Source organism: Sinohyriopsis cumingii, chromosome 6 (genome assembly GCF_028554795.1).
Source record: "Sinohyriopsis cumingii isolate HCF-2022 chromosome 6, ASM2855479v2, whole genome shotgun sequence".
Lineage (NCBI taxonomy): Eukaryota > Metazoa > Mollusca > Bivalvia > Unionida > Unionidae > Sinohyriopsis > Sinohyriopsis cumingii.
Window position 1 is genome coordinate 24,342,778 of NC_142966.1, and position 12,400 is coordinate 24,355,177.

General features: G+C 37.8%; 1 protein-coding gene across 2 annotated transcripts in view; it reads left to right on the forward strand.

Annotated features, from left to right (window-relative positions):
• The window catches only part of LOC149796498 (uncharacterized), a 206,355-nt gene extending 194,644 nt beyond the window's left edge, over window positions 1-11,711 (forward strand). For both annotated transcript variants that reach the window (XM_089961214.1, XM_089961215.1), the window contains exon 11: window positions 879-11,711. In XM_089961214.1, coding sequence (XP_089817340.1) covers window positions 879-1,132 — 254 coding nt within the window. In that variant the 3' untranslated portion in view covers window positions 1,133-11,711. The remainder of the gene's footprint in view (window positions 1-878) is intronic.
• The last annotated feature ends 689 nt before the right edge of the window (window positions 11,712-12,400 follow it).

The following is a 12,400-nucleotide window of genomic DNA, read 5'->3' on the forward strand; positions in this document are numbered from 1 at the left end:
TGTTCGATCATATCTGGTTCTATGCAGTTTGGTTGGATTAATCGGTAGAACAAACAGCATAGGCCCTGACCTGCACGCACATTATGCTACAGCAGATCAGGATCTTTGATTTGGTGGGTTTTTTGCAGTTTGACTTGACTTATAAGCAAGTATGAATGATATTTGTATTAGATGTCCAAGAATAAAATATAAGTGCCAAGATCTATATGTTTATGAATATTTTATCTGCTTTTAAACTTTTTTATGGCAATATTGGGTCAGGAGCAATTTTGTAGTTACTTTTTTATTCCAGTCCTTTTATTCATCCTTGCATAGTGTTTCCCTTTACCCTCATTTGCGCTTCAGAGACCCCCAGATATTTAATTTGACCACCAGTTTTGATTCCAAAGTGTGCTTTTTTACTCAGTCTGACCCTACTTTTGGCGCCAAGGAGATTTTTGACTCTCAGTCTTGCACCCCTTGGAGATACACTGTCGTGCATATATTTGACCTCCTAGCATTAGGTAAATTTGATCCTGTTATATTTGACTTTATTTGATCGTGTAACCTTGGTAACACTGAATGAAAACTTTATTTTCTTTAAAATGTTGTGTCAAAGAAATTATCAAACTTATTGAAGCAAGACAATGTTCAGATCAAGAGTTTGGTAGCTAATTGACTAGTCTGCACAGATTGATACTAAAGGTTTTCATAAATGTTCATGGAATATAAATAACTTCCTTATATAGAGGTAATTTATCAACATTGTAATTGAAATAATTCCTGAACTTCCATCCATTTGAGTGTGGCAGCAGGGAACAATGGCTGTGTTAGTAGTACATTGTTTGGTTTAATACTGGCAGCCATCTCTGTCCATTAGTACTTTTCATTTTTTCCAGGGGTTCGAGTGTCGGAAAAGGCATCATCTGCAGAAGTGCACATTGATCAAGAAAAGATAAAGAGAGAATACAGAGAATTGTATGAAGCCACACTTTGCAAGATCTGTTTAGAAAACACCACAAGTGTGGTTTTTCTGCCATGTGGTCATCTTGTAACATGTCAAGACTGTGCACCAGCCATGGTGAAATGCCCCGTCTGCAATGAATTGATTAAGGATACAGTGAAGACATCAACTTCATCACCAACTATGTAGACTAATCCTGGTTAAGACAGTGGTTTTGTAATTTTAGTTACATGGTTTGTTATTGATTGGGTGAGATTGTTACCAATCTCAATATCAAATTTCTGATCTGATTGGGAAGATTTTTAAAATGTATGTTTATTTCATTGAAATATGATATTTGATAGCAAGCGTGATCCATGCATATTTGTAAGATTTGGCATCTAACTGAATTATTACCACTGTGAAAGAAATAATACTTCAATCAGACTTGAAATTCAAGCTTATATCAACATCAGAATGCTGCATTAAAGGAGACAAGAAATCAAAATTTTCCTTTTACGTATGTAATTCTCTATAGATTTTAATTTGACTGCAATGTTTATAAATTAAATATCATACGCGGGTAGTGATTATATTGCGTGGAAGATACCACGATTCCGTAAATTGTCGAGTTTTGACGAGACGACAGATCACGTGGTACCGTGACGCTATACTAGCCAGTCCTCGAATACAAACATAAACATTGGCGAGCGAGGCAGACAGGAGACCACATTTGGGTTGCACATTCAAAAGTTGAATCTGCAGTCTCATATAATAGTTTATATACTATACTGGTAAGTGCTAAAAGAAATTTGTTAGGCACAGGCCCCAGGCTGGTGACTTAAATAAACTAAAGTCCTGAATGAAATTCCACAAGCCCGGACAGTTCACACCTGTCAACTCTCAAGCCGGGAGACAAACCTCCCGATTTTGGGGGTAATGCCTCGTCTACCTCCCGATCTTGTAATATCTCTCAATTTTGCACAGCAAAGTCCCGATTATTACATTATGTCTGTCAATTTTCATTTGTCAAAAGAAAAAACCCCAACTCCAAACCATTTTTAAACATAAGGTATGCAATCCACAGTCTAAACTGCTACACTGCAGACATGGTAGCGATATGACTGAAAAATTGTTAAAGCTACGTTAAAAATTCAAATCACACCCACACACGTCTAAACCGGCACAGGACGAAATAATTAATATCATACAAGTTTTTTTCTTCTTTTTTTCTTCTTCAATAAATAGAACGTGAAGATTAAACATTATTTAAGTAAATTTCAGATTTTGTAAACAACTACGCCAGTACTTTAGTATTAAAAAAAAAATTAAAAGAATAAAATTGTCACCAATTAGCTTAAATGAATGATCACTTTGAAATTTTCTCTGCAAACAAAATCGCATCTCTATTTCCGCCAAAGAAACTCGGCCAGTTAACATCTTACATTCCTCTACCGTATATGAAAAGTTTAATTATCATGATTAAATTACAAGGAATAAAACAAAATATACCATGCAGTATATGTGGCCCTAAAGAACTAATTCTGAATAAATATTTTATTCAGCAAACAGTGTTACATGCATTAAGACTTAAACCTAAGGAAATAAGGTGGGGCATAAAACGTGAGAAAAACAATTGCCACAAGTACGGTAACTTGTGACTGCAGATTTGAACTGTTAAAATGAGGTCCATGGCATCGTAAGTAACAACAAAATAGGCATCGTTTATTTGGTAATCAATTGCTGGTGCTTACGCATACACACACTGTCAAACATGGTTTCTTTGAAGTATGTCCGAAAGGCAGTCCTTTTCACAAGATCAATGCAAGGATAAGGATTATGTTCATTAGTCACACCGGCTTTATCGTTTGCATACTTAAATCAAAACTTTAGCTATTTTGCAATTTAGCCAGAACTTACCAGAATATGCAAAAGGGGCTTGTCATGGGGCAATAATAAGGCGTATCACAGGGAGAAAAGGCACATCAAATGGGCGGTCGCACATTGGGGCAAGGAGGTCAATAGTACACCACACACACCCCGCCCCCGTTCTATTGTCAGACAGTAAATGTGAAACGTTGACCTCTTGCTTTTTAAACTGCCCAAGGAATAGTTTTATATCAGTTCTAATTATTACAGATTATCGTTTATGTATACTACATGTATGCAATGCATTTTTTGTATAAATTTTTTAATTTTTATAAGATTACTGAAAATTGTGTTTTCTCGAAACATGACAGGTTTAGAATCTTATTTTTAGCAAAGCTTCCATTTGATTAAAATCAAATCTAAATTTCACCTAGGAGAGTGGTGATTTGATTTAGATTGTGCCGTGTTAAGGCATGTATGTCAGCATCTTGAAAATACATTTACTCATTTCACCAGCGCAATCAAAGTTTCCTAAGGCAAACAATTTTTGTTTTGACAAGCCTGACGGGCACCTCACTTTGAATATAGGATGGGCTGGAACTAAAACCAGAGGGGACCAGGGTGTTGGGGTATCAGATTTGTTTTTAGCACTGCTGTTTTTAGATAAAAGATATGTGGATTGATTGTTGCATTTTGTGGTCACTTACTCGTCATTCTGCCTATTTTCGTAACTCACACATTTAACACTTTTCCCAGGATTTAAAATGTCCAAAGGTATGTCTGGAACAGCGCCAACTTTTAGTCTAGGCCTAGCATTTGCGTATCTTTGAGCTGCTATTTTTTCATGATCCCTCTCATAACATTCCTTTGAGAAATGTAACGAGCACATAGTGCTGTATGGTGTTGCTTTGAAATCGACTCGTTTGTAATAATGTACCCATTCTTTCATTATGCCTTTATCTTTCGGAAAAGATTTGTTTTTATGTCAACAGGCTTTTATTAATGTTCTATTACACCCGTAAGCAACGCAAAATGGCATTGTCTTTTACTCTGGCAACTCCCACTTGGGCTGCTGGAGTCGCTACTGTGATGTCACATCCCGAAAGCAACCGAATAGGCACGGAAATTTTGCATACGAGGCCACGGAAATTCAGCTCCTAGAAGATAGGCCAATATTTAAATATTGGCATTACGGTCGCAGATAATACTTCAGAATAAGGTTTTCTGCTATAGTACTTTTATTATTATTTGATATCTCCATTGGTTTCTGGTCTCCTTTAAGGTTGTGTAATCATGCAATTCTAAAGCAACTCCTGCAAGAAAACAAGTTTAAAGGAGGAGAAGGACGGCACAATTTAAAATGGAATGCATTTTCCGGATAGTTACTTAATCTTAGCAGTTTTATAATTTTAGCAGTTTATCAGTTGTCTTTCCCACAGAAACCAGGATCTGTCAATTAGTTTGTTTAAGGCAGTTACACAAGTGTTCCTTAGCAGTTCTTGGCAGTTATTTAAACCTTACCTGTATCTAAACATTTTTTAAACAGCTATTTGTCAAGAAAAAAAATTTAATTTCACATCTAACAAGATCAATATTAATTGAAGGGCAGATGAAACTGCGAAAAGCTGCTAAAGTAACTCTTACTGAACTGCATTATATACTGCTATGAGCTGCTAGGAAAACTGCTAAAATAATGTGTTACTGAACTTCTTTATAAACTGTTAAAGAATGATAGGAAAAATGCAGATGTAAATTGTTTTTGTTGAAAGTGTGACAAAATGTTCATTAGTGTGCCAGTGAAAATTCACAGAAAATTGTTGAAACTTCATTAGCAATTTTATTGAGATCTCAGTAGACTTCCACTAAAATTCTGATAAAATTATTCGGTGAAATTGCATTGAAATGAAAATAAAATTTCAGCTTCACTGAAGTGCTTCACTTAAATTTCAGTCTTGTTTGACATATCAATGAATAATGGCTTAGAATTATGTAGATTTGTATTGGCCACTGTGATTTTAGATGAAATAAAATTATACAGCTGTTAATGAATGAGATGTATGAGGTAGGATTATTGCACTGTAGACTGGACATACAGATGTGCACACTCTGTAAACGATTCAGTTGTGATTACTTGATTGAGATCTCCGTAACCAGGTAAGAAAAAAATTGATCATGATATACACCGATTTTACTCAGAAATCTATAGAGAACACAGAAGTGTACTCAGTACGCGGCAAGCTGAGTTATATGTGACATTATAAATAATTTATTTTATTTACTGTATAAAGAAATAATGTTAACACTGGGAGAAGGTGTTGTACATTTTGTAAATCATGGTCTGCAGAAATCTGGAAACTTGCAGACTTCAGCATCACTAATCAGAGAAGAAAGAAGCTTCATTCTCGGGGCCCCGAGTGGTCTAAAGTGCTCTCCATTACGGATCACTGCCATCTCACCTCTGTCTGCGTGGGTTCGAGTCTCGGATTCAGCTAATGTGGGTATGTGAGAAAGCTTGCCAGTAGCTTCTCGTGGGTCGGTGGTTCTTGCTGAGGTTTTTTCCGGGTTCTTCCTCCCCTATTAATACTGGCTGCCATGTATAGCCTACCGTGTGCAGAATAATGGCGTTAAACCCTACAACAACAACAACAAAGCTTCATTCTCCTTCTTCATGGGGACTTTAAAGCTTCTGTGTTTCTTAAAATAACAATGCCTTTCCCAGCTTGTTGCTGCCTCCCATTGTTAAAGAGATAAAGTGACCATGCAAATGTGTGTCACTGCCTCCAATTGAGGAGGAGATGCATTGCCACTGCCCTGTCACAGGTAGTGTTGCACCCTCCCACTAGGAGGGATCAGCACCTCACCTTTCTTAGTGATGCATCAGTTGACGATAATGTATCATCTGATCATCATATTATAGCCTCACAGCATGGGAATCGGCTTTGACCCAGCTCCCCCCTACTACCACCTCATTGTGAACATTGTTAGTCTAACCAGCTGGCTCAGACTAGGCTAGGGGACTAGATAGGTATCCCTCCTCTCTCCTATTATCCCAGTGAATTCCTATGGAATGTGGGGCCTTCCACCTCAGGGGCCTTGGTCATGTATGCCCCATTGGGCTTTTGGATCTTGCTCTCTTAACATAGGCAATACTGCAGCTCATGTCCCACCATCAGTCATCACTGTTCACCATCACTGTTCACCATTGTTCATATACCCTCTTCTCATCCTAGGTTATGCCATCTCCATTCTGATAGACTCTAATGAGTTCAGCATGGGGCAACGTCAGTTGATGCCTGCTCTTATGCCCGCTCCTTCATCTCTGTTAGATATGGGAGAAGATGTACAGTCTTTTGAAAAGGCAGTAAACGAAGTCAGTTGCCTCTTACACCTTCCCAGCCCAGAAAAGATCAAGAGGCTTGTCCTCAACCAGGCCTCCTTGGTCATCATTCTTCTATGATCGAGGAAATTGCTGAGAGGTTTTCGAAGGGCCAAAATATTAATCAAAAATGTTGAAGGTGGGCTGCTCTCTCCTCAGTGTTGCAACCCTTGGTCTCTTCTGCCAGCTATTGGGCACATTCTCCAAAGTGGCCCACAAAACCTCCCCAACTTAATGCAAGTGTGGCCAAGGTGCGTATTTCATGTGGAACCTATGGAACAGAAAGTCTGACTGCTTGTCCTATAGTTTCACATGCTGACCTCTTCTCAGCTGCTTCTATTAGTATGCTGCAATTTGCATCATTCAACCAGCCACCCTTAAGCGCATACAGGAAGCTGTGGCCAAGACATCCCAGCATGCACTTTCGGTTTCAATGGCTTTGTTGGTGAACTTCTTCATATCTGCTGTGACAGTGCTTTGGACTCCTCATAGGTATTACTCGATCACAGTAAAGACATCCTTAAGGCTGCTCTGCTTGAAGCCGAGAATCTGTTTGCAGGCCTCATTCCTACTGTGGCATCTCAAGACTTCTCGGATCATCAACATAGATCCTGCACATCCACTCCTTGCCCATCACAATCGGCCAGGAAATGTGTTAGTGTGAATCGCCTGCAAGGGTCTACTGCCAGGTTCTCTAAGCAGACACAGCCCTAATCCAATATGCAGCCTCAAAATGGACGTCCTTCTCCATCGTCTGGCTTCAAGAAACCAAAAAACAGTCACCTTACGAACCTGGAAACGAAGGAGATAGTTTCATAACCCTCTTTTCCCACAGATTTGGATGCCAATGTTTATCTGGGATGCAGAAAATCACTTAGGCAGGAATCCTTCTTATGAATGTAATATGTGAGCGGCAAAATTCAAAGACTTGCCAGTCCTGCTTCAGCCACTTGCTTAGTGAGAAAATGTATTGATCAGTTAGCTGTGCTGATATTTACAATGACAGAATTCAGTGGCTGAAAGACCCCTTGATGAACATGGTGTTATTATAAGAGTACATCAGAAGAACATGATGCAATAACTGTGCAGCCAGTTCAAAGACTTTGACTGGTGGCAGGGTGGGAAAATGTACTAATATTTACAGCGACAGAATTCAGTGGCTGAAAGACCTCCAGATGTAAATGTTGCCTTTATAAGAGTACATCAGAAGAACATGATGCAATAGCTGGGCGGCAAGTTCAAAGGCTTTGACTTGCGGCTGGGTGGGAAATATACTGATATTTACAGTGATTGAATTCAGAGGCAGAAAGACCCAGACATGTACTTGTGGTCATTTAAAAGAGTACATCAAATAATCATAATTCTGTTCATTTCCGAGTGTAGCAGAATAAGTAGTGCACATTACCTCGGAATCAAGACATGTTGAGACTTAGACAAAATGCCATTCACAAATTTGGATAATATTTTGTAGTTAAACAGCAAACTGATGAAGATTTTAAGGAGATTCAGAAGAGAGCTAAAGTGCCTAGAACTGAAAGTTTAGATGGGACAGTAGCCAATGTAAGAAAAGTTTGTGATGCCTAGCTTAGTGCTTGGAATAAGACCTTTCTTGGATTGACAAAATTCAGTCTCACTCTGATGGACAAACAAGAGCTATGTCAATGTTATAAAGAATGTAGAAATTAAACTCAGTTTCAACCAATAGTTCTTCTAATTTGCATAGTTTTCTGGGAGGGGACTGCAACTTTTGCTGGTGAGACTCCCATTTTTACCAAATTGGGAGTCCTGGACTCCTAGTTTGCAAATCCTAGTGAGATCTCTGGGCTGATCCACAATGACCAAATCCATTCATCAGGATTTGTACCACTGTTTGTCCTGGGTAACTCAAATTGGCCTTTTGCCCAACCTCAAGAAACATTGGAACTCAGTTACAAGACTTTACTTATGTGGGAATGAATTTCCTCACAAACCATAATTTTGTACCAAAGAATCATATAGATAGAATCCTGGTTTTGTTAGAAATGCCACGAGCATAAACTTCTTTGTCTGCTTGCCTGTACCTGTCCCTTCTGGGAACCTTGAATGCCACTGCCGACTTGAGTCTATTAGGATGTTTTCATATGTGACCTCTATGGTTACTCCTCACACGGTGGAAAGCTCGCAAAGATTCATTTCATCACCATTTGCAGTCAGTGTGGTGGATGAATTGGGACAGATTCATGATTGAAGTCCCCATATGCATGTACCCAAACCCCACAGCTATCTGTTCACTAATGTGTCCGATTCCAGTTGGGGCGCTCATTTAGAACCAGAGGGCCTAATTCTAAGAAACTTTGGACCCCGTCTGAATCATCCCTCCACATAACCAACGTAGAAATGAAGGCTGTATACCTAGCATTGCAAGGGGTGCATCGACAGTAAGGGGTCAGTGTGTCATGGTTCCCTCTGACAACACATCCATCATGGCTTATCTCCAACATCAAAAGAGTGCACGTGCCCCTTCTTTTTGTGTGGAAGTCTGGAACATCCTGCGATGGGCCACCTCGGAGAACATAACACTCGGTGTTCGGCATATTCCAGGCATGAAAAACGTTTCTGGTGGACAGTTTCTCCAGAACAAGTTTTCTGGCCAGGTTGCCTGTTTCGTCATTCAGTCCAAGAGAATTTCTACATCCATGGTCTATGGAGGAACTTCTGTGATTGGTGTAGTAGAAAATGAGCCTAGCTGCTCCTCTATAAATTTTGTTGCTGGTTTTCTTTTGTTTATCTTTGAGAACATAAAATGATCTCTATCCACTATCAAGGGCTATGGAGCTGCCATTTCAAACACTTACATTCTCTCGAGGCATGGTAATTGGTTTGGATTTGTACCTCGCTGACCTTGTGAAGTATTTTGAGCAGCAGAAACCTGTCTTGTGCTTTGTTACACCTAGATGGAATCTTTCTTGTGTTTTATGGTCATTAACCAAAACTCCTTATGAACTATTGAGTGGGGTTTTTTTTCAGGACCTCGCTCTCAAGACTGCTTCTACTTGCCTTTACCTCAGCATGATGACAAAGTGAAATTCATTATTGGCACTGGCTGTCTCTAGTTTAAAAAGGAATTACGATTCGGTTTTCCACCTTTATCAGCTTGGACTTATAGCCAAAATCAATTACCTTCCATAGCTCCACTAACAGTAGAAATCCCCCATTTAAGTCGAATCTGTGCTGCGGATAATACAGATAGACTTTTATGTTCTGTAAGGGCACTCCATTTCTTTCTTAAGGCATCCAAATGAAAAAGAAAGGGTGGGAAGCATCTTTTCCTTTCTCCCAAGGTCTCTGTAGACATTTCAGCTGCCACTATTTCATGATGGATTATCACCACAATCTAAAGAACATATCAGTTTCTTCCTGATTGACACCTTTTATTTATGAAACTTAGAGCCCATTTGGTTCGAGCCGTTGCTACCTCCTTGACCTACCTTAATCACTCCTCCTTGGAGACATCTTAAAGGCAGCATTTTGGCATTCCCACACTATCTTTTCCTCCTTTTACCTTCGCTCATTATCAATACAAAGCACAGGCGTTTTGTTTCTTCTCTGGGTCCCATCATTACAGCACCTTGTGTGGCCTCGAGAAATACCAACATTCCATAACATGGACTTCTCCATCAATGAGGAGTACTTTCCATTTTTTTAATTTTTTTTATCACTTTAACAGAGCATCAGTCAGCCCCTCAATACTGAAAAATTCAGCTAAACAATAGCTATGAGTAAGCTATTGTAACTATTAAAATGTAGGTTATGGGGGAATAAAACTAATTTTAATTATGCAAAACTTACCCATAGTTTTTGTCAAATGATCTCCCACCCCTCTGATGTCCTGATGTAATAGTCATCTATGAAAAGATGAACTCTCTGTGCTTGTTTTGCACATAACATACCAAGGACAATGCGAGGTGGATGAGGAATTGCATGTTATTGACAATTTTTTACTCTTAAGGAAAAATGTATACACATGAAACAGACCATGCTTATTTTTGGCAAGATAAAGAAAGCTAAACAATATCTACAGGTAAATATTGCATTATTAAAATTAGTTTTACCCCCAAAAGATTATATTTTAACACTGAAGTTGTTTTTAAAAGGTTCTTAATTGTGTTAGAATTGAAATAATTTTTCCCATTGCAATGATTTATTGTAATTCATTTCTTATGATTTAGACGCATAGAAATTTTTTCACATCTGAATGCCAAGTAGTGATTTTTTACATGATACATCACTGCCAGGGATAAGTTATTTTTCAAATAAAATTGAGCTGACGATTTGACACTAACGAAGTACAGTAATAGCAGTTGGCCTTGACATTGGGCCTGAGGTAATATTGATATAAGTGAATGTCAGCATGATGAGGGGGCTGAAAAAAAATCAAAATCCACATGCAAGTGAAATTTGTTTGTTTGAATTACCTGTTATCCATGAGCAGGATCTACACAGAGAAAATAGTTCATGGAAATTTTGATAAAATGAAGAACAAACCAATTTGAAATACATTTGTATATTGAAATTTATATTTGTGTTCCCTTTGTGTAATCCAATCCATAATGGGTTAAGTACCTTACATGTATATGAAAAATCCATAATTTGTATATAGATAACATGTTAGTAAATTCATGTATTGGTCACATCCTGTTGGAACACGTACATAAATATAATGTAGAAAAAGGAATGATAGTCATCATTTGATCAAGATCCCTATTGTCAACAAACACTGTCTTGAAACAGTTCACTACAGTATTTATTATTACCAGTAGTATGTGGCTTATGGTTGTTGTTTACATGCTGCATGAACTTGGCTAGCTTCTGGCCTGCTTGAGATCAGACAACAAACGTAATCTTTTCCTAAGGCTACCAAGGGGATGAGACTTTTCATAGGTTAATGAAAACCTATCAACAGGTGAAATTTTTTTACAAACATCTTTGTGAGATGATGCTTCAGCTTTGGGCAGATACTTAGTTTCAACAGATTGTAAATTTAATTTGCATTTTATGTCACCATTGATAGCCATCATAAACGTAAAGTAATTTTTTTTCCTGTCAAAAAGGAATCTTTCACTGCATAATAAACATGTTCCAATAACTGGTCATTTTGGAAAATGCAAAACTTGACAGATATCATTGCTTTTATTCAAGTTTGGTACCGACTTCCTTTAATGAAAAGTGCATGGTTACTACTGCAACATCAAAAAATTGTAGAACACACTATAGGTAGGAATTGAAGATTGTCAAAAGAAACGATTAGAAAACAAAGGATTTGTTAACTTGGGACCTATGGCTTATGTCGACATATACATTTATTGTTTATCTTTACATCAACATAAGCTTGACAAATCTAGTAGAAATTATAGACCATGTGCCCAGTATTTAGGATTGTCATCGCCATAGGCAGCTGGTTGACATAGGTGATGTAGATACATGTGGATAGGACTGTAATAATATACATGTATATTGTGTGAATAGTATCACAACTGGAAATAAAGTACAAACTGGATCCTTCAACTGTGTATTCAATGTTCTTGTTATTGTTCTTATATGGAAGTAAGACTTTTCCTCTGCATCCTTTTTCCTCACCGTTGGAGATGGCTGTATATAAATATATATATGATGTCACATCACAACTTCCTTTGAGTTAACTTGCATTCCAGATCTGCAACACATGTTAGACTAAATCTAAACTCTAGCTCATGAACTTTTTGATATATAGACATAATGGCAACTGTTTGTATTTCTACGTAATATCATGGAATAACATGTTGTTTCACTCGCTCACATTCCTGACTAAAGTATAGAGCTGTACACTGATTTAATCTGAAGAATTTAATTAAGGTCCCTGATTATTTGTTTTTATCGAACCTAAGTTGTAAAGATTTTACATTCTCCTACATAACCACCAGATGTTTTCCTTCATGATCTTTTCACATGTTCCCTTACTTAGATACAACACAGACACGTACACTCACAATATAATCTACACATAGAACCAGTCCTTTACAAACCCAAAGGTGTTTTACATTGCATGCTTGATGTGAAAGTAAAGAAAAACAAAAATCAAACCAAAAGTTGAAAAAGGGTCCACTTTTCATAAACTCATCACTTCTGTTATCCACTTTTTCAAGCCTTCTATTTGATAAAACGGAGTTTATTATAGGTGAGATTTGGGATTTTTGATGCACAATGTTATCTGTATA